The following is a 24,019-nucleotide window of genomic DNA, read 5'->3' on the forward strand; positions in this document are numbered from 1 at the left end:
CTAAGGCCCTTCTCCCGTGATTGCTCAGTCTGGCCATACCACTGGTTGGCAACCGCTGCTTTAACAACCTCATCTTATATATTTTAGCAAAACTCGGTAATGTATTGTATTTGTGTGCCTTAAAAAAACATTTTACTAAACTTTTGGGCTTTATAAACCATTGTGCTAATATCATGTGACATAAAAAATGGGAACTACCACGTTTTTATTCTCCAGGGTGTCTGTTTTCAGAAAATATATACTGTTTTGGTAGTTTAAGTCATTTTTTTAAACATGTGCAGAAAACGCAAATATGACTCTCATAGAAAGGAAGGCTATGCAACAACATACCTTTAAAACCTTGCTTCCCTATTCATTTTAGTCTCCCTCCAGACATTTTCTACTAAATAACCATCTAAATACATTTTTTTCCAAGCTTTTCTATGTGGTTTTGTGATTATAAAGCTCTAGCTGGTCCATGTGTCTCTGCCGAATCGACCAACAATGCTGTTGAATCCCATAGAACAGCAAAGTCATCAGCTGGCAACCATAAATTCAGAGCATTGTCAGAAAGTTCACACCCGTCAGCTGTAGCAACATCAGAGAAAGGGGATAAAGTAGGGGTATTTTCTGAATGCAGTGGGCCTGTGTTCAAGATCATAAGTTAGGCCTCCTTCCTCAAGAAATGAAAAAGTGGCTATGCGATAACCTTGTTTTGCAGCGTTGATGTCCTGAGCTCAATTGCCAAGAAGCATACTGCTTGTATTTTCTCATTGTATTTCCTCTCAGTGCTCCAATTTGATTCCTTCTTACAATCCAAAAATATATATGGTAAAAAGTGCAGTGCTAAAACAAGCATATAAACATGAAAATCTCAAAATGTAAATATCAGGAGACAAAAATGTGCAAAGATGACAATATTGAATAATAGTGACCGTAAAGTCCATAAAATAATGATAAAATTCACAAAAATCTGAAATAAAAAATAAAAAAGGAATAGAGATCCCAGTGCAAACATTGTGTTATAAGTTGATCATTCCACCATCTGTGCTTCCATCACCACTGTGCGACCATCCACTGCTCTATATATTGCTGCTTACCAGAAAGTGTGCATTGAGTCAACTGCATTAGAAAATGACCAAAGATGGTGCTTGAAGGCAGCTCTGGAAGTTTCCCAACTTAATTCCACGATAGGACCGTCAGTCACGGAATAGTATCGTACAATGTGTTGGACCATAGAGATAAAAAGAGCCTCCACATAGTGTAAAACTGTATCTCCAAGTTTTATTATAAAAGGTAGAAAACTTACATCATATTCAAGTAACAAGCGCCTATATCATCATCCAGCATAAAAATTCAAGATGCAATGGCCTTCGACACGTTTCATCCTCTAAGACATCATATGGGATCTGAAATAATTCTGGCCATTGCATATATATATATATATATATATATATATATATATATATATATATATATATATATATATATATATATATATATATATATATATATATACAGTGGGTACGGAAAGTATTCAGACCCCCTTAAATTTTTCACTCTTTGTTATATTGCAGCCATTTGCTAAAATCATTTAAGTTCATTCTTCTTCCTCATGAATGTACACATAGCACCCCATACTGACAGAAAAACACAGAATTTTTGACATTGTTGCAGATTTATTCAAAAAGAAAAACTGAAATATCACATGGTCCTAAGTATTCAGACCCTTTGCTATGACACTCATGTATTTAACTCAGGTGCTTTCCATTTCTTCTGATCATCCTTGAGATGGTTCTACACCTTCATTTGAGTCAAGCTGTGTTTGATTATACTGATTGGACTTGATTAGGAAAGCCACACACCTGTCTATATAAGACCTTCCAGATCACAATGCATGTCAGAGCAAATGAGAATCGTAAGGTCAAAGGAACTGCCTGAAGAGCTCAGAGACAGAATTGTGGCAAGGCACAGATCTGGCCAAGGTTACAAAAAGATTTCTGCTGCACTTAAGGTTCCCAAGAGCACAGTGGCCTCCATAATCCTCAAATGGAAGACGTTTGGGACGACCAGAACCCTTCCTAGAGCTGGCCGTCCGGCCAAACTGAGCTATCGGGGGAGAAGAGCCTTGGTGAGAGAGGTAAAGAAGAACCCAAAGATCACTGTGGCTGAGCTCCATAGATGCAGTCAGGAGATGGGAGAAAGTTGTAGAAAGTCAACCATCACTGCAGCCCTCCACCAGTTGGGGCTTTATGGCAGAGTGGCCCGACGGAAGCCTCTCCTCAGTGTAAGACACATGAAAGCCCGCATGGAGTTTGCTAAAAAACACCTGAAGGACTCCAAGATGGTGAGAAATAAGATTCTCTGGTCTGATGAGACCAAAATAGAACTTTTTGGCCTCAATTCTAAGCGGTATGTGTGGAGAAAACCAGGCACTGCTCATCACCTGTCCAATACAGTCCCAACAGTGAAGCATGGTGGTGGCAGCATCATGCTGTGGGGGTGTTTTTCAGCTGCAGGGACAGGACGACTGGTTGCAATCGAGGGAAAGATGAATGCGGCCAAGTACAGGGATATCCTGGACAAAAACCTTCTCCAGAGTGCTCTGGACCTCAGACTGGGCCGAAGGTTTACCTTTCAACAAGACAATGACCCTAAGCACACAGCTAAAATAACGAAGGAGTGGCTTCACAACAACTCCGTGACTGTTCTTGAATGTCCCAGCCAGAGCCCTGACTTAAACCCAATTGAGCATCTCTGGAGAGACCTAAAAATGGCTGTCCACCAACGTTTACCATCCAACCTGACAGAACTGGAGAGGATCTGCAAGGAGGAATGGCAGAGGATCCCCAAATCCAGGTGTGAAAGACTTGTTGCATCTTTCCCAAAAAGACTCCTGGCTGTATTAGATCAAAAGGGGGCTTCTACTAAATACTGAGCAAAGGGTCTGAATACTTAGGACCATGTGATATTTCAGTTTTTCTTTTTTAATAAATCTGCAACAATGTCAACAATTCTGTGTTTTTCTGTCAGTATGGGGTGCTATGTGTACATTCATGAGGAAGAAGAATGAACTTAAATGATTTTAGCAAATGGCTGCAATATAACAAAGAGTGAAAAATTTAAGGGGGTCTGAATACTTTCCGTACCCACTGTATATATATAGATATATATACTGTATATATATATATATGTAGCAGGTTTCCATGGCATTGGGCCTGATGTGGGTCTGCCATTGTTACCGGTTACCTCTTCAGCCCATGTGAGCTGCGACCCTGGGTGTGAGAACTGACACATTGACAACTCCGGCATCTTTGTTGGGTTGTTTTATTGTAATTTTAGAAGATGGGAGAAGGGAATGCGTGGGATACTCCTTTGGCTTGACTATATACAATTCTGGGACTGCTGTAGAAAAATGCCCTTTAGTGCTGTCTTGAGGCCAGCCGACGCTAGCCAACGCTTACGAAACAACGAAACACGCCAACGAAACACACTGTATCTCTGAAAGCTGTGCTGGAACTCCGACTTAAGTCCAGAAGATCCAGGACTGTAGCATGTGAGACTTCTGACACTACTTGCACTCAAAAGTCACTGACTACCCCCTCCTGCCTTGCACTGGCTTAAGGTAGCTTGTTGTGAAATCCTGTATGGCTGCAACTCTCAACAGGTGCACTCACATTGTGCACTATCTCTTCAGGGCCCAAACTGCAGACGCCCCCTTTAACACTTCAGGGTCCTCAACCTAGGTACCCCCTCTATCACTTCAGGGTCCTCTGACCAGGTACCACCTTTACCGCTAGCTGACACTTGGATCCTAAAATCTTCTCCGGAGTGGTCCCCATTGACGCTAGGCAAACCCCCAGGGGCAATCCTCAGTACTCACGACCTGTGTAGGCTTTCCTGGGACTGAACCCCTCTCGCTCTCCGCTGGTTCTCAGCACACTGGATCCCCTTTAGCTCAACTCAGCACTCTCTGGATTCTCAGGCAGCACCCGGGACATCCGCTTCCTCTGACAGGAGGAAAGACAGCTGTTCTCTCCCTCCTGGGACTCTGCTTCCCACCAAATACAATGATGCATGCACTCCCCTCAGACTTATACCCACTCCCAGAATCCTTTGCAGCAGAATCTGCCTTCTGGGGTAGTTACAAGCCTGAATGTGTCCCTGATTGGGTTTCCTCCACTGCCCTATGATAAGCCTCCCACGGAGCCAGTGGGGAGACTCCCCTCTCAGCAAACACACCTGGAAACCATGACACCCTAACCAAACACAATCATGGCCCTGCTGTTAAGCAGACAGGGCCCACTATGCATTTACCTAGCACCTACCTGTAGGGTGCTATATATATATATATATATATATATTCTAATATTACCTTAATTGTAATCCATCCTGATGTGACTGTAGTCTAAAGTATTACTGCCTTGTAATGAACATGGTGTCATGGAGTGTGTTCCTAGCCTCACTCTGAATTTCTATGAATGCGTATCACGACTCTCTCTGACTGTGTACAATGTGCATGCATCGTCAAGATAGTCATGATGCACACACGCCGAAAATAATACAGCACGAACCTCTCCGTCCTAGAAATCATGACGACGGGTCTTAAAAGGAAAAAAATGAATGAGTTTAAACCAAGCCTCACTATGGGTAAGGGTATCTCAAACAGGCCATGATCCCACTATTGGATTAGCTCCACATTAACACCTACCTGTCAAGCATAAATGCCTCCAGATAGGGAAAATGATGGGCCATTTAACTTCCTTGGCGGTGATCCCGAGCGTGACTCGGGGTTAACTTTTACTGTCAGGAGCGTTAACCCCGAGTCACGCTCGGTGTAGCATTGCAGAGTGCCAGCGGAGCCCCCTTAGCTGCCAGTGAAGTCCACTTACCTTGTCCCGGCAATCCATCGATGTCCTTCCCTTTGATCGCCGAATGACTGGCGTCTGACTTCCTGGTTCCGTTCCCTGCGAGCAGAGGCGGCGCACGGGAGCGTAACTGGGCGGGAATTTCAAAAGTGTAAAAATAAATAAAAGAGGTGATACAATGTAATCTGAGAAGATTACACTGTAATACCTCAGATTACCTCAGATCTGACATTAGATACATGACAGCGCCCCTTGCCTGACATTATACTGTCATTTGTGCCCAAAAAAAATATATAACATGGCGTCAAAAAAGCGCCACTTTACTAAAGCGCTTTTGGACCAGTTGAATGACAGCGGCAGTGTCAGTGTCTGACACTGACACTGATCTGGCAAGTGACAACGGCAATGATCCTGAACCTGACCTCATCGATGTGCGCACTTGGTGCGCTATTGACTGCGATGCGGACCAGGTAGCGCCCCAAGATTCCCGTTCACTGGATCACCTGGGATGAAAGTAGATGTCGAGCGTGACAACCCTCTGGCATACCTGCAATTATTCCTCACTGAGGAGGTAATTGAAAAAATTGTCACGGAGACGAATCGCTACCAAGAGCAGCAATCCGCTACGCTGCATGCCAGGTTTTCCAGAAGCAGAAAGCGAGGAAAGAGGACATCTGGCAGTTTCTGGAACTCATCATTCTTCAGGGGTTGGTGGGGAAACCATTCCAGAAATGGTACTGGACCACCAACAAGTTACTGGCCACTCCGTTTTTTAGCACAGTGATGTCTGAATACCACTTTTCCCTGATTATGAAGTATTTCCACTTCACAAACAATGACGAGTTTGATGAGGCCACACATCCTGCACCCAAACTAAAAAAAATCTGGGAGGTATGGCAAATTATTGCGGCCAATTTCCAGCGGACCTACGCGCCAGAAAGGGACGTCAGCGTGGATGAAAGTTTGATGGCCTACAAGGGACGCCTAAGCTGGATACAGTACATTGCATCCAAAAGAGCGCGGTTTGGCATCAAATCCTATATGCTCTGCGAGTCATCCACTGGGTACATCTGGAATTCGGTAATTTACACCGGTAAAGGCACGAAGTTCAACCCCAGTGGCTATGGGATGGCCACATCATCTGTCCTTACACTTCTGGAGCCATTGCTGAACCAGGGATATTGTGTGACCACGGACAATTTCTACACGTCCCTGGAACTATATGAGGTTTTGCTACAAAACAAAACTGACGCATATGGTACCGTTAGGCCTAACCGTACGAGACATACCATCTATGTTTGCCAAAAAAAAACTAAAAAACGGAGAAATGGTTGCCTGGCAGAAGGGTAAGATGATGGCAATGCGATGGCGAGACAAGAAGGACGTGTGTCTCATGAGTACTGTGCACAATACCTCCACTGCCATGGTCCACACAAAAAGTGGGAAAGATGTGCTGAAGCCGCAAGTCGTGATAGACTATAACAAAACCATGGGAGGTGTCGACAGAGCCGATTAGGCAATGACATTTTATCCGGCTATGCGCAAACAGCAAAAAAAATATTATAAGAAAATATTCAGACATCTTCTGGAACAATGCCTTTGGAATGCATATATCCTGAACAGAGCAAAGAGTGACAAGCCTCTTGTTCATTCTGAGTTTGTCTGGAAGGTGGCTGAGCAGATTTTTGTCAAGCACCAGACGCCATCAGTAGTTGTAAATAGACCTGGACGTCGCGATGTTGACGTTGTCAACCCAGAACGCCTGACCAGTCGTCACTTTGCAGACTATATCCCGCCAACTGCAAAAAAGGCAGCACCTACCAGGATGTACATAGTTTGCTGCTCAAAGAGAGATGGCAATGGAAAGAAAGTCAGAAAAGAAACCGGGTTCCATTGTCCTGATTGTGACGTCGGACTTTGTGCAGTTCCATGTTTCAAAATGTATCACACTCAGGATGTTTATTGAATTTTCTTTGTTTGACAAATTTCATTATTTATTACATTATTGAATAAAATTATATTATTTATTAGATTATAATTCATGATTATGTGTTTCAAACTTTATCACCTCTGGGATGTCTACTAGAGTCTTGTTTGGTCAGGTTTAAGTCAGTAATTACTAAGAATTGTAGGCCTATAATACATAACACCAAATTTCCATGCAAAAAATTGTACCGCTTTTGGTACAAAATTCCAAACATAATCATACCGCCAGGGAGGTTAATAAATAGCAGCGCAGGTTCTCATTGGTGTCTAATGAGTTAGAAATCCACATACGGAGATAATCTAGTATTCAAAAAATAAAGAATGAAAAATTGGGAATTGAGAAAAAAATAAATAGAAATAAATATAAAAATAAAAGGTAAATAAAGAAAAATAAATTAAAAATAAAAATGAAAATAAATAAATAAAACTGAAGAAAAAAGATAAATGAAAATAGACAATGCCAACCATTAGATCATTTACAGTAAGGGTCAATGAACATATTAATAACATTAACCACTTGCCGTCTGCTCACGTTGAGCCTACTGCGGCAAAGTGGTTCGTTATCGTCTGGCGACGTAGACCTACATCGCCAGACACTCCCCTTTCTCGGCGGCGCACGCGCGCCGCCGGAGGCTCGCTCCCGCTGTATTCAGTCACAGAGGGAGTCGGGCCAGGGGAGGAGCAGCAGCGATGGGGCCGGATCTCCTAAGTGACAGGCAGGGTCAGATTGCAGGGTTCAGCATAGTTGAACCCTCGATCTGTCCTTGTGTCACACAGTCACCTCCCCCCACACACGTTAGTAAGCACCAGGCATACATTAACCCCTCCCTCTCCAATAAAATTAACCCCTTCCCTGCCAGTGTCATTTTTACAGTAACAGTGCATATATATAGCACTGATTACTGCAGTAATGTCACTGGTACCCCAAAAAGTGTCAAAAATGTCAGTCAAGGGTCCGATCTGTCCGCCGCAATGTCGCAGTCCTGCAAAAAAAATCGCAGATCGCCGCCATTACGTGTTAAAAAAAAAACACCAAAAATGACAGAAATCTTTCCCTTTGTTAGTAAACGCAATAACTTTTGCGCAAACCAATCAAAATACGCTTATTGTGATTTTTTTTTACCAAACATAGGTAGCATAAAACAAATTGGCCAAAAATTTTAAAAAAATTTGATTTTTACATTTTTTGGGGGGAATTTCATATAGAAAATTTTTAAAAATATTGTTATTTTTTCAAAATAAACGCTCTTTTTTTGTTTATAGCGCAAAAAGTAAAAATCGCACAGGTGATCAAATATCACCAAAAGAAAGCTCTGTTTGTGGGAAAAAAAGGACGTAAATTTCGTTTGGGTACGGCATCGCACGTCCGCACAATTGTCAGTTAAAGTCGCACAGTGCCGAATCGCAAAAAGTGGCCCAGACGTAAGACAGCAAAATCCTCTAGTGGTAAAGTGGTTAAGAAGGGCCTAACCAATCACAGTGTCCTTAAACATTATCTTTGATAACATAATAAAGATCCTAGAGGTACTCAGTTTTTAACTACTTGCCCGACGCCCACCGCAGATATACCAACAGGTAAAGCTGACTCATGGGATTGCTGCCGGGCACCCACGATCACTCCCCGTGGAGAGACAACAGCGATCTGTTGTTGTAAACACAGCAGACTTTCTCTCAGGAATCAGCACAGATCGCCTGTGATCCTATTTAGGATCACAGGTCTCTGTGTTGATTTCACAAGCCAATCCCCCTAACAGTTAGAAAACACCCTCTAGGCATACATTTAACCCTTTGATCGCTCATGAGGTAACCCCCTTCCCTGCTAGTGTCATTATTACAGAAGCAGTGCATATTTTTAGCACTGATTACTGTAGTAATGTCACTGGTCCCCCCAAAAATGTCAAAAATGGCAGTTAAGGGTCCGATCTGTTCGCCGCAATGTTGCAGTGCCGCTAAAAATCGCTAATCGCCGACCTTTTTAGTAAAAAATAAATAAATGAAAATTACATAGATCTTTCCCCTAGTTTGTAGACGAGATAACTTTTGTGCAAACCAATCAAAATCCGCTTATTGGGATATTTGTTTACCAAAAATACCATGAGTGGCGGTCCTATCATGGAATTACATTGGGAAACTTCCAAAGCTGCGTTCAAGCACCATCCTTGGGTATATCCCAATGCGGTTGACTCAGTGCTAATGGTATCTGAGTCCACACTCTCTGGTAAGCAGTCAATTTCTTATAGAGCGGTTGACGGTCACACAGTGGTGATTGAAACACGGATGGTGGCATGAACAATTTATAACACAATGTCTGCACCGGGATCTCTATTGCTTTTTTATTTTTTATTTCATGTTTTTGTGGACTTTATTATTATTATATGGACTTTACTGTCACTATTTTTCAATATTGGCACCTTTGCATTTTTTTTGTCTTATTAGATATTTACATTTTGAGATTTTCATGTTTATGTACTTGTTTTAGCACTGCACTTTTAAAATATATGTTTATTGCAATGTTTTGTCTATTGTGGTGCGAGCAGCTGTGGACACAATTTGAATCAGCGCAGTATTTTCACATATACACTTCACACAATCCAAAAATAAAGCTCCAACTTAACTGGCTTCCACCCAAATATGGTCTAAAAGTTTATATCTGTCACAGGACAAGATAAACAGTGATGCTGGAGCCCTCACCAGGATATATACCAGTCACATTGTACTAGTAAAATTATATTCCCCCACCCCAAATGGCCTGGAGGACTGGAATACCTTACTAATTAGGCTCCATGTACACGGGACGTTGGAAATGGCCGTTTAGGACCAGTTGGGCGTTTTTTTCAGAAGCCCCTGAACGCAGCTCCATGTTATCTTATCTGTCGAACGTGTGTTTCCCGGCGTTTCAAACGCAAAAACGCGGCCAAACGCGGCCGAACGCGATGACCGGCGTTTAGCGTTCGCGTTTTTCCATTTTAAAGGGGAATCTTTTTTTGACCTCTAGGAACGGTTCTAAACGCAAACGCCCGCTAAACGCGGGTACAAACGCGACCTAACGGACGTTTCAAACGTCCTAAAAATTCCAGCATTCAAAGGGACTTTTAACAACGTCCCGTGTACATGGAGCCTTAATCTTCTTCAGTAAAGATTCTTCAGTAAGTAATCTTCAGTAAGGATAAGATTCTTTATCAAAGTGTGGCAGAGGGCAGGCTCCGGCAGGTTTGTACAGATTTTAGGGCAAGATGGACTGTGCCACATGCAGGTTGTGCAGAATCAGTGGCCACTGGGTGGTCACCAGCATGCCAGCAACCAGTGCTGCATGGTCTGTCTGCCGTGCAGTATCAATGGTTACGAGGACAAACTGTAAAGAAGGATCTATTCTTCACGAAATAAAATTAATAAGTAAGGTATTCCAATCCTCCCAGGCCAGTTAGGGTGGGAAACATCATTTTTATAGCACAGCATAAATGCCATATATCCTGGGGAAAGGGGGGAGGGGGTTCAAGGTTCTCAGATTGTTCTCTCCACAGTCACAGATATAAACTTTTAGCACCTGTTTGAGTGTCAGTAAGGTACATTTAAGCTATATTTTTGGATTGGGAGAATTAATCAAACCCACATAAACACAAAAGTTAATACAAGTATTCCTTTTTGGAACTAAGCTCAGGACCTCAGAGCTGCAAGACAATATTGCTAAACACAAAGCCATTTATTTATTTCTTGAGAAGGGTGGATGGTAACTGCAAACTAGAGACTTTGCTATGCTGGAGATGGCAGGAGGGGAGATGCAGAGGTCACAATGTGATGAGGTCAGCGAGTGCACAATGGGGCCCAACCTGCACTGCAAACATTATTGATAAGTCCCTGGGATAGAGCCAGAGCTTTGCGGTCAAATAAACTCCAGGAAAAAATGTATTTAGGTGGTGTATTTAATGGGAAAGCAATATTTAACAGGTGTGTTGTTGTGTGGCCTCTTCTTCCATTTTAAGTGTAATATGCTCTTCGCCTCAATAAAGTGTTTCCTTTTGTGATTCTCAGTAAGTGCATCTCAGAATACTCAACGCATCGGTTGTATTGATTTTACTTATAAAACAACTGTTCAACTAACAAAGACTTCAGAGACGGGAGGGAAGGAGGGGGGACTATTTCTTGCTCTCTGTATGTGTAGCTAACCTTCTGGGGAGCTTGGACCATAGTGGGAGGGACTGTGCAGCAGGACCACAAAAGAAAGGACAGCAGGTGCAAAATAACAGAGATTGGCAACAAAGAATATTGAGTGGCATGTTGAGGGGGAGATAAGAACAGGGAGGATGCTGCATACTGCTGAGTTGTTGGAGGAAGCAGGCAGCTGGAGTCCCTGCTAAGGCAATGAGCATCATCAGCTCTAAGCAGAGATACTAGCTGCATAGTATTGGCTCAGCCAAGGCTGACGTCACCCACCCTCCAGCAGCAGCAGGACCAGAAGTGATTGAATGCACAAAACAGACGGGCAGCCTCTCATCTCATTGCCATCCAAGCCACAGCAACTGCACAGCAAGAACACAAGCTGCACAGACAGACTGTCCACTTTCTAGCTGCAATGTGATGAACAGGCGTCATAGGATCTGATGCTGCGTGTGTGGATAAAGGCAGTGGTCCGTTCCTTTTGCCTTATCTCCTGGGAAGGTGCTGCGCTGTCATCACCGCTACAAAATCAGCTGCAGTAGCCACATGTAGAGGGGACTCAGCCTCCTCCTTGATCTTTTTTTTTTTCCCTCTACAATGATGCTGTCTCTCTCTGCTGATGGATAAAGGTCATTTCATACTGGAACAGCTACTGCAGGTTGCCGCATTAATCAGGATTTTCCCCCTGAACTTGGGATGTATGCATGTGGATTTGTGACCACTAGGATTACAGCAGTAGGATGGGAATTGTCAGACCATTAAAACACCCCAGCTGTTAAACATTGTACTGTGGATGTTTGTTCAGATACAAAGGGATGCAATCCAGAAAATGATGTACTCCTGGCTTGGTATCAGTATTCTGGGATATAGGTGGTAAAATCATGGCCAAAATGCTCAATGTACTCTGTTCTGATTATTAGTGCTGCCTCCTGCTGTCTGGGGTTAGATCTTCATGTCTTGTAAGGCCAGAGGACACAGCAAAGGGGCTTGTGTTTTGTTAAGAATATATAGTTAGACAACTATTAAATTGTTGCTTTTATTCATACCGCATACAAGATTTTACTGCATTTTCACTGTTGGCATATTTATTGTTAGTTTGGTTTGGTATAGTTTGCCATTTGGTCCTCTCAGGTATACAAGTCAAATTGTTCTTGCCCCGGCAACATGACTCACTTGCAGGCTGGCCTGTCCCCTGAGACTCTAGAGAAAGCTCGGCTGGAGCTTAATGAGAACCCTGATACATTGCACCAGGATATCCAGGAGGTAAGGGACATGGTGATCACGCGGCCGGATATTGGTTTCCTCAGGACAGATGATGCCTTCATTTTGAGGTTCTTGAGGGCGAGGAAGTTTAACCACTTTGAAGCTTTCCGCTTGTTGGCACAATACTTTGAGTACCGCCAACAAAACCTGGATATGTTCAAAAACTTCAAGGCCACTGATCCGGGAATAAAGCAAGGGCTTAAGGATGGATTTCCAGGAGTACTCTCCAATCTTGACCACTTTGGCAGGAAGATCTTGGTATTATTTGCTGCCAACTGGGACCAGAGCAGGTAAAGTGGTGGGATTAACTAACAAATGTGTGAAAAGGGTACATGAGCTATAAGTTTCTATGGGTTACTGTGCATACATGGTACTTTGAGCCACCTTAGTAAATGATGGGTGGGTTACTACGGGTTACAGTAGAACTCTCCAATCTTGACCACTTTGGCAAGAAGTTCTTGGTAATATATGCTGTCAACTGGGACCAGAGTAAAGTGGTGGCCTCAAAAATCGAAAGAAAAATAATAATTACTATATATATATATATATATATATATATATATATATATATACTGTATATATATGTATGTATGTATGTATATATATATATATATATATATATATATATATATATATATATATATATATATATTATATATCAATAGCACCCTGAAACTGGATGGGTTACTATGAATTACCACACATCTATTGCACTTTGAGCTATCTTAATAAATTAGACAGGTAATCTTATTTTACAGAAATCTTTGGGTAATCTCATTTACCAAAGACCTGTTTCAATGGATTTACACCTCTGTCCTTGCATTGATATAGTCCTATTAAAGAGAAAGTACAGAGTGCTGATAGACAAGATCTTTTACTGATTTATCTTCTAGAGATACCTGGAAATTAATAGGTTGCTATGGGTTACTGCAAATGACCACAGCCATTGCTACCTTGGTAAATGAGATAGATAATCTAATTTCAGCGAAACCTGTGAGTAAACAATCAGCACCATAATCAATTTTGGGGAAACAGTTTATTTGATATGACATCTATTCTACTGAATGCAATTAAGAAATGCATCTTTTCAGGATCCCAGTACAATGGCAATTAGACAGTTGGGGTCCTAGGAAATGACACAATGGTATCCAAGGCCCTATTGTATAAAAAGCCAAGCATTAATGTCGTATTATTACCAGTGTAAAAAGTGGACAGTGAATACAATAGTTAATTTAACCAATTCAAATGAATCGGTCACATAAAACTGGTCGTTTGGCTAATGACTGATCCTTTCTCTTAATCTATGTTGTCATCTGTGATGAATTTCTAGAAAAGCTTTGTCTATAAAAATAATGTAAATCTTAAGTAAAAATAAAACACTCAGTATGCAGTATGCAGAGGGTACCGTTTACATGGATTTACATCTCTGTCCTTGCAATTGATTAGAGGAACTCATTAAAATGCAGATCTTTGTTCTCATTGTTACGTAACAATCACCAGATATTGATTTGTACAGTGATGTTTGGACCACTTTCTAGGCAAATCTGGTTATTTCTGCAACAGGATCCACGTTCTGTTTTTGGCTTATATATTTGAAGAAATAGTACCATTAATGATTGTATTGCCCTTATGTTAGATAAGCTTTTTTATGAACGTCTAGTACAAAACTCCATTTCAGTACATTTGTATATATTGATTGTAATAACAAGAGCTTTTATTCTTTCTGTAGAACTTTTTGGTTAGAGCAGGTTACTGGACAGTTTTAATATCAGGCTTTGATACAGCAGCCATTTTACATTGACTACATTAACCTGATTTTGTACATGCAAACTCCCGGTTCTACAGTCTATAACTTGAGTTTAAATTTCCCCTGCTGATGCCCTTGTGAGAGATGATCCTGCTTGGGGGTGAGGGGGGGGGGGGTTAGGCATTTCAGACATTGAGGGCTGTAGCATCAGCTGCAAAGGGACTCAGCAAGCTGCTTTAATTTTAGCAAAGCAAAGCTCACAGCAATAACAGTGCTTTACTGAGCGGTCCTGTTTAATGGCAATTGAATAACATGAAAGTGTTAAGGCCTGGGCATTATTTACCTAGGAATGAATGCCAAACATCCTTTTTTGATACCCATGTGTACAGTCAGTATTAACAGTTGCTGTATTCCATCAAACCATTATGTTCTATCTGAAAGAAAAGGATGGCAGCAGCACATCAAGCAATTTTCATTTGTAGTCCCTAATATTAAAGGAAACATATCACCCACGCTCCCAATGTGTTCAAGGCACCTTCTGTTCCCCTAAGTTACTAATTGCACCTTACTGCATATATCTTATAAAAAGTATAACTTAAAATTATTTTTTGAACGGTGCTAGACTAACTCAGACCCACCATGTGAGAGCATTTGGGCCTAGATATTATGTACTCAGGCAGGCAGAGCACTGCATTGTGGTAGTGCAGAAGGAGTGTCATGTGTTGCTTCATACCAGCAAGTACCAGCAAGTGCTTTTAAAGGGAAAGAAGTTGGAAGGTTTTGATGCTACCATTTAATTTAGCCACAAGAGGATACTTAATACACAGTAGAGGGCGGGGTTGTTGGTTTTTTTTAAGTTATACGTGGTATTTGCTATATTGTTGTGTGCATCTACTGCTTGTTACATTTTGTAAATAAAATATACAAGAAAATAACACACAAAAACAACATTTAAAAGATTATAACCAAAGGTAGAAAATTAGACAAAAGGAAAATACATAAAGTATATCTTAAGAATGAAGAACTTGCTCAGAGGGCCAGTCTTGGTTTCCTTGTTGATGGTTAATTGCTATAAAGGTTCTGCAACATAGCTATTGTGACAGCAGAGCACTCTGACAATCAATTTTGTTAAACTTTACCTAGCTATTCATACATCTTAGAGTGGCTTGTGAGAAAGCCAAGAGTTAGAGATGCATTTGGAGACTGTCACTTCTTCCATTCACCTGGCAGTCTTGTTGACTCACTGGTTTCAGTACTGTCTGAGTCACTGACCTAAAACCTGCATGCAGATCAGGAGTTATGACTTTGCTTTTTCTTTCCTGATCTGTAAACTTGTTCAGAGTCAGTGACACAGAAATTATTTAGGCCAGATGGTCAGTAAAACAACCAGCATTTTGAAACAAACATTTTCAGGAGCAGGTGAGCAATTGTGACCCTTGTATTTCTCTAAGGTTTACTTTATCTAGTTGCCGCCTGCCCACTGTCAAATGATGGCGGAGCGGTTCGGCTCTTGTTCTGGGAGGACATCATATGATGGCGCCCCAGAACGGCCACTCTCGCGTGCCTGCAGGGGCACGCAGCACGGCGATTGCGGCAGTGCCGTGTTCCTAGGACACGCCGTGACCCTGATCTTGGTAAAAAGCCAATGACGTGGCTCTTTATCCATATGATTGGCTGTGTCCAATCACAGCCGGTCACATGTAAATGCGGAAGTGCTTTCATAGTGCTGTCACACTGTCAGAGTGTGTGGTGAGGAGAGCTGATCAATGGCTCCTCCTCAAAGGGGAGTGCAGGACAAGTAATCAGGGCACAGATCATCAGTGCCCTGATTACAGTAAGGCAAAAACAGTGCTCATCAGTGATACCAATCAATGCCCATCAGTGACCCCAACCAGTGCCCACCAGTGACCTCAATCAGTGCCCATTAGTGATGCCAGTCAGTGCACATCAGTACCTGCTCCTCTGTGCTGCCCATCAGTGCCGCCTGTCAGTGCCCATCAGTGCGGCATGCCAATGCCCACCAGTGCCACCCATCAGTGCCGCCTATCAGTGCCCATCGGTGCCACTTATCAGTACCCATCAGTCACACTTATCAGTGCCCATCAGTGCCACTTATCAGTGCTCATCAGTGCTGCATATCAGTGCCACTTATCAGTGCCCTTCAGTGCGACATATTAGTGCCTCCTCATCAGTGCCACCTAATCAGTGCCCTTCAGTGCCGCCTCATCAGTGCCCATAAGGGCCGCCTCATCAGTGCCCATAAGGGCCTCCTCATCAGTGCAGCCTACCAGTGCTCATCAGTGCCGCCTCATCAGCGCACATCAGGGAAGGAGAAAAATTAGTTTTTTACAAAATGTACTGACAGAAACTAAGAAAACTTAATTTTTTAATTTTCTTTTTTCTTTTTTTTCTTTTTAGTAAAAAAACAAAAAAAAAACAGCGGTGTTTAAATGCCACCAAAATAAAGCTCTATTTGTGTGAAAAAAAAAATGAAAAAAAAAATCATTTTGGTAAAGCATTGCATTACCACACAATTTCCATTTAAAGTGTGACAGCGCTAAAAGCTAAAAATTGGCCTGGGCAGGAAGGGGGTGAAAGTGCACTGTATTGTACTGGTTAACCTCAAAAGTGGAGTTAGTACAATAGTAGGTTGGAACGTTAAAGCCTATGTGCAAATAGCCCTGCAAGGGGAATTTCACACTGGTGGCTATTGTTAGCACTGTAATTCAGTATAAGTCTTTATGAAGTTATTCAGTAGCTGGATCATCCAATTACCTTATTTTGGTCAAAGGCCATTGACCCCAACAACTGACTGACTGCTGTTTAGGGAAGCAATCATCCCAGCAAGTTAGAAAGCCAGCCAAGCAGAATGTTCTTGGTTATAATGGGCTGGGACCTTCATTGCGTTGGTGGGTGGTTGAGTTGTGCCTACACTACCTACCACCCTCCTACATCTATTGGCATTTGAAGTTGCCTTCTGCAGAATATTTTATTTTTAACTTATCAACAGTACATTGTATACATCTATAGGCAAAGTAGAAGACTCCCTTGCAGGACAAGCAAGTCAAGAGAAAGGAATGTGCTGTGTATTCCCCAGAGGCGTAACTAGAACCTTCACGGCCCGATGCAAGAAACCATGAAGGGCCCCCCGGACCCCTGGCCGGGGCCCTTCCCTTCAAGCCTGGGGCTCTTCCCACTGATCCTGGGGCTCTTTACTCTCATTGCGGGCCCTTTATTATGGTCCCGCAGCGGGACCCTTTCACAAGTTCTGCAGTGGGCCCCCTTCCTGCCATCTTGGGGCCTCCCCACAGTGGTGGAATGCCAGGGCCCTGTCGCAAGTGTGACCTTTGCGATCCTGGAAGTTTGCCCACTGGTGTCAGTAGTTTTTATTTTCTGGTATTTTAATTGTATTATTTTTTTAACATTTCATCTTATTTTTTTACAATGTCACTGACTATGATGTCCATTCAGAAAATAAGGAAGGAGATGGTAAATTATATATTTACCAACCCCTTCCTGGTTTTCTATTGTGACACATCCCCTGAAGCAGCCAGCAGGGGAGGGGAGGGAGCACAGTGGGGGGTCAGCACAGTGGGGGGGGGGGGACCGGGGGAGCACACAGGGGCCCAGAGACAGCAGAACACAAGTGAACTGGATAGGAGGAGTGGCGGGGGCAGCATACAGAAGAACCAATCTCCTCCATTTTCCTCCTGCAGCTACAGGAGGAAAAAGGAGGACAGTGATTTCTCTACATGCTGCCCCCGCCGCCCCTCCTATCCAGGTGTACAGGGGAGCCGCAAGGGCCCTCGGGAGCATGGGGCCCGGTTGCAATTGCAACCCTTGCAACCCCTGTAGTTACGCCCCTGGTATTCCCTTTTTTTAACGGAATGTGTTGTGTATTCTGTTTACGACTAGCATTTTGTTTTCTTTTTTTTTTTTCAGTAGAATTTATTGAAAGAATTCACAATACAAAGATCTCATATCTGCTGAATTTGAACATTTTGACCAAGAAGTGTTTACAGTAGAAATAACAATAACTTGACTTTTCTAATAGAGTGCATGAAGAGCTCTAAGGAATTACAGGGTAGAATATGGTGAAAGCACAGAAAAGAGAAGAAAGAAAGATGTGTTGTACCCTGAATTCCTGTTACGGGGGAGTACAAAAAAATATACAAAGAAACATAAAAGATAATATGCAGAATAAACCATGAGCTAGTTGAGAAAAACTGGATGGATTATTTTTGCAGAAAATATAGAACATTTGTGTGTGTGTGTGGGGGGGGCAGCATTTTTTTTTATATTTCTTTAGCCAGGTAAATGTAAAATATTGCATAATAATATTTCCTATATTTACTATTTACCATGTACAGCCAACAGATGATAGAATCACATGAGATCCGTAGCACTTCTGCTCAGTTATTTATCACTTAGGCAGGCCATACACAAAACAAATTTATTTCCTGCAACCTATGGTTGCAATGATATTTGCAGCATTCCTCCATAAACACAGACAGTGCTGACAGGGGAATCAGCAACTGTCTTTTCCAGGTGGAGGGTGGGTGGTACCCATCCCCACCGGGAGAATACAGTGCTTATTGCTAGCGGCTATAGCAGCCACTAGCGATAATCGCAAGAGAATCTGGCAGGCTGGTTGTACACAAGTTGATCAATAAACTTGGTACATTCAGCCTGCCCATCAATGGTTCAAATCTGGGCAGGTTCAGCAGGAACCGAACTGTGTATAGCTGGCCTTTTCTATATCTTTGTGTAAGGCTTCAAGATTTGAATCTATTGTATTCACAACAAAAATTCAGCCTAATGATTTAGAAGAGATACACACTCCTCTCTGCCTCTAGCTTATACATCACTGTATATAGTTTCAGTTCAAGAGAGGCCATCAGAAAGTGAGGTAAAAATAATTGGACGTCCTTTTTGGAAATCCCCAAATTTATTACAAAACCAGTGTCATGAAAACACAGTGTATTAAAGCCCCATTTCTAAAATTACATTTTTGCAATTAAAACGTGACAAAAAATATGTTGTAGCATAAAAAAAAAGAGACCAAACAAGTCTAGTTTCCCGTTAACTGCCACAATATTAAGTTTAACTTTCAGTTTGATGTTTCGGGACCTATCTTTTGTTTTTTTTGTTTTTTTTGGTCAATACATTTTTTATTGAAGTATATTAGTTACAATAGAGATGGAAAATCACAGAAACAAAAAAGCAGTGTGCATCCCAAAGGCATTTGAGACAAAATGCATGACACATGGACTAATCATGGGTTACATGCAACTATCTTTAGGCAACATCTGAATTCGACATACCCATATAATCCATAGACAAAAACCAGGATTTGACAATACTGCATAATATAAACCTCAAGAACAGGTTAAGCAAGGGGGAGTCCAAAGGACCAGTATGAACAATCTTGATGAAGGTATCATCTATAAACACTTCATTCAAGGACTCTCCTCTAAGATTTTAGCAGGGTAGCAATGCATAAACTAGGGAACTCCCATTTCCAATACATCTAGATATAAATGAAAAAGTATTATCAGGGGAAATAAAAAATAAAAAACGAAAGATTCAGGTAAGTCATTAAACCGGTAATTGTATCACGGAGGGTCTTCTCCATCAGAGAATCTCTCAGCCCGTGATATGCCCATCATAGTCACCTGAGTACTTGAATATGTACCAAGCTTTCCAGGTCTTATAGAACTTGTTGGTCGGATCCTTGGCAATGGCCAGGTTTTCTTCCAAGTCGGGACCTATATCTTTACCAGCCTCGGCTTTGTTCTTGACTAAATATGACTTTGGGCTTTCTTTGTGTCTACAACCTGTTTTTTGGCTTAGGAAAAGTTACCATAAAGCTTAAGGACAGAGGGAACTCGAGAGGTTATTCACTGCCAAAGCTGTGTAGGTACTTGCTTAATAATCGCACTGGATCTATAATTATGCCACACTAATAATTATGGTAATTTGCTACATAAGTATGTATGCTGCATTCAGTAAGGCAGAGACAAATCTCTAGCAGTACATCTTTATCTGCAAAGGACCCTCTAAAACAATATAAACAGAGAGCCTGGCCAGGATAACGTCTCATCCCTGGCAAGGCTTCCCACTGTACAATATCAGTCAGCTGTTCCTAGGCAACACTAATGGCACCAGAGCAGTCTGTGTGCAAATGGGATAGGTTTATCTTACCCAGGACTCCTTGGTGTCTCATCGGAGTACTGTCACCCTACACACAGAGGATGCTTTCTCTGAAATTCCAGCTATACTAAAACACTTACTGATTTAATCATGCATTAACATTTGCACACATTTTTAATATTAAGCAGCTTCAAGATCCTCATCAATAATTTGCAGTAGTTAAGGCACACTGAATAAGGATATACTCCATAAACATTTTGAATTTTTATAAACCAATTTGACAGGTGAGCTAAAATTTGCAACATTATTCTTACATAAATGTTTAGCCCTACATTAAAATTGCAACTTGCACAGATTAGGTTTTTCAGTCCTTAAGTCCATTTTTGAAGACCTTCTGTCTTGCACTGTACTGAAATTTCTTACATTGATTTCACTGCACACTGTAAGTTTCTCGTAGAGTGCATTAGAAGCTGCAGCAAATCAGTTAAACTCATTTCCTTGCTGCAGGACATTCAGCATCATCTAGCCCAGAGGTGTCAAACTCCATTTCATTGCGGGCCGCATTATGATTGCCCTCAACGGGCCAGTTATATCTGTAAGACTAGATGTCCAGAGCAGCCAACGCCCCCTTACATACTTACATGAGATGTCAAGAGCCCCCCACCATCATAAGTCAAGAGTCACCCACCCTTCTTTACTTCCCTTACCTTGTGCTACTGCCAGGAAGAAGATGCGGGTGGATCTGGGAAGAAGAAAGTGAAAGGTCTGGAGGAGGACCACAGGAGGGCTGGAGTCAGCTTACAGAGTCTGCTGAATGCTGAGACCAGGGGAGGCAGAGACAAGGTGGTGGTTGTGGCTGCACAGAGAGGTGCAGGATCTGTAGGAGGAGTTCTGCCCTCCTCTCTGCTGCAGACTGCTGAGAAAAGGGGGGGGGGGGCAAAGACAAGCCTTTCTGCAGCAGCACAGAAAGCACAGGATCTGGCAGAGGAGTTCTGTCTTCTCTGCTGCTGACTACTGAGACAAGGTGGAAGGAGAGGCAAGGGGGATGCCGCAGCTGCAGGAGAGGTGTGAGGGCCACATGAAATGGCCTGGGGGGCCGCATTCAGCCCGCGGGCCTTGTGTTTGACACCTGTGATCTAGCCCTTTCTTTTCCTGCCTGAGTGTTCTGGCCCACCCCTTTTATTCATTGCATTGTAGTGGTTGTGAACTAGGCAGAGGAACACCCTCTTCTCCAGACTGACATCCACCAATCAAGCCATTTTGATACTTTTATAACTCCTTAAAAAAGCAAGATGGCTTGCTTCAGGGGTGAAAGCTCTGTCTTGAGAAGACTTCTGAGGCAAAGTGCTGTAATGTTTTCAGGAAGAAATGTACAGAACCCTACCACTAGTCATGACCTGAGAAGCACAGGCAACAAGTGATGACATCAGTGAGTCTAAAATAAGGTATATAATGAAAATTGGAAAGATTAATTTGGAGATTTAATTAGCATGTTCATGAGGAAGGGGTGAGTAAACGCATAATAAAAGCAGATATACTTCAGTTTTAGGGTAGTGATGAAGAAGAATGCAACTCATGAGTTATGGTGGAAAGCTTCTCCATTGCAAAGATGAGGTGATTGTTCAAGGTGTTCAGTATTACCAGCTCCTAGATACTGTGGAACCTACAGTGGATTTCCTCTATAACCAGGACGTAGTACTACTATAAATAGTTGTTTCTAAATGATCTGTGTTCTTGAAAATTTTGGACGAACCAACTAAGTCAATCAATGCATAGCTGTTGCCCCCATGGCATTGGGGATTCAATCTCCTCCTGTTAAGCTATTTTTTCACTTGGGCTTGCACTTTCCTGGCTGTAATTGATAATTTTCTAGCAATGTCTGGTTTCTTGCTTAGTTCTTTTCTTCTGCTTACTAGCCTGACTAAGATATGAAATGCTGGAGGGGATTTAGCTAAAGAATAGGGTGACTGTAGTTCCAAGAAAGCCATCCCTAGCCCCACCAAATACATTTGTAATTTAACCGCTTCCGGACCACCCCACACACACATATACTGCGACAGGGTGCTCCTTCAGCGTGAAATCACATACCTGTACGTCTTTTTTTTTTTCGAGTCTGGGGCGTGCTTATGCGCCATCGCTCCTGCTGTGATTGGACACAGTGGGAGCCAATCAGCAGGTCTGGGGGACCCCATGTTCATTGGCATCTGCCAGAGGCAAAATGGCAGTCTGCCTATGTAAACGAGGCAGATCACCATCCTGTCAGAGGGGAAGATGGAGATCCTATGTTTCTGCTAAGCAAGAACACCGATCTCTGTCTTCCCCCAGTCAAAGCACTCCCCGCACAGTTAGCAAGCACTCCTAGGGAACACATTTAACCCTTTGAATGCCCCTGATGTTAACCCATTCACTACCAGTGTCATTAGTACAGGGACAGAGAGTTTTTTTTAGCACTGATCACTGTATTGTTGTCACTGGCCCCAACAAGTGTAACTTAGGTGGTTATTTACTAAAACTGAGAGTGCAATATCTGATGCAACTCTGTATAGAAACCAATCAGCTTCCAGATTGTTTTGCCAAAGTTTAATTGAACAAGCTGAAGTTAGAAGCTGATTGGCTACCATGTACAGCTGCTCCAGATTCTGAGTGCACCAGCTTTAGTAAATCTTCCCCCATGTGTCAGATTTGTCCACCGCAATGTTGTAGTCCCACTAAAAATCCCTGATTGCCGCCATTTCTATCCAAAAAAAAAAAATTCCATAAATATATCCAATAGTTTGTAGACGCTATACCTTTTGCGAAAAAACCAATCAATATACGCTTATTTTTTTTTTTTTTTTACCAAAAACATGTAGCAAAATACGTATTGGCCTAAATTGATGAGGAAATAATATTCTTTACTTTTTGCTATAAAACATACGCAATACAAAAATGTAAAAAATCTTGTTTGTTCAAAATTGTCGGCCTTTTTTTTATAGCGCAAAAAAAAAGAAAAACGCAGAGGTGATCAAATACCACCAAAAAAAGCTCTATTTTTAGTAAAAAAGGCATCAATTTTATTTGGGTACAGTGTCGCACAGCCACGCAATTGTCAGCTAAATTAACGCAGTGTCGTAACACAAAAATGGCCTGGTCATGAAGGGGGGTAAACCTTCCAGGAGCTGAAGTAGTTAAATCGTTTCTGTGACAGTGGCCTGCAACAAGTATGCAGACCAAAAAAAGTCAGAGTAAATTATTAAAATAATTTTCTGCATATATGTTCTACATACTTCTTCATACGGGATTAGTGACTCGGGGATCAATTCACTAAAGAATATCTCATGAGATATAGAATCAGGTGACACATTTTCTACAATTCTCATGAGATGCTGAAAATGTCATTTCATTGTTCCCTTTTGAGTTTATTACCTCACAAACCAAAAACATTAGATAAATAAATCATAAAACAGGATTAACCAGTTGCCGACCGCCCACCGCAAATATACTGTGGCAGGGCGGCTTGGCTGCGCAAAATCACGTATATCTACGTGATTTCATGCACAGGATCTCGGCGGCGTTTGGTGTTAAGACACAGAGGGAAGCGGACCCCGGTATTTGCTGCCGGCCTCCCGCGATCGTCAGAGAAACTGACAGAAGAACTGTCTGCTTATGTAAACAAAGCAGGCGTGTCTTCTGTCACACAAGCAGAGAGAGATCAGGAGTTTCATCTAAGCTGAAACCCCAATCTCTCTGTGTCTGTCACAGAGCCCTCCCCCCCCTCCCCCAGTGAGTAAGCACCAACAGGCATACATTAACCCCTTTGATCACCCCCAGTGTTAACCCCTTCCCTGCCAGTGTCATTTATGCAGTAACAGTGCATATTATTTAGCAC

At 42.2% G+C, this 24,019-nt stretch overlaps 1 protein-coding gene across 1 annotated transcript in view; it reads left to right on the forward strand.

Moving 5' to 3' along the window:
* The first annotated feature begins 11,237 nt into the window (after positions 1 to 11,237).
* The window catches only part of CLVS2 (clavesin 2), a 101,599-nt gene continuing 88,817 nt past the window's right edge, over positions 11,238 to 24,019 (forward strand). The window contains exon 1 of the mRNA XM_082251909.1: positions 11,238 to 12,541. Within this exon, the coding sequence (XP_082108035.1) occupies positions 12,153 to 12,541 (389 nt within the window). The 5' untranslated portion in view covers positions 11,238 to 12,152. The remainder of the gene's footprint in view (positions 12,542 to 24,019) is intronic.

This window comes from Pelophylax lessonae (genome assembly GCF_965119305.1).
Source record: "Pelophylax lessonae genome assembly, chromosome: 3".
Lineage (NCBI taxonomy): Eukaryota > Metazoa > Chordata > Amphibia > Anura > Ranidae > Pelophylax > Pelophylax lessonae.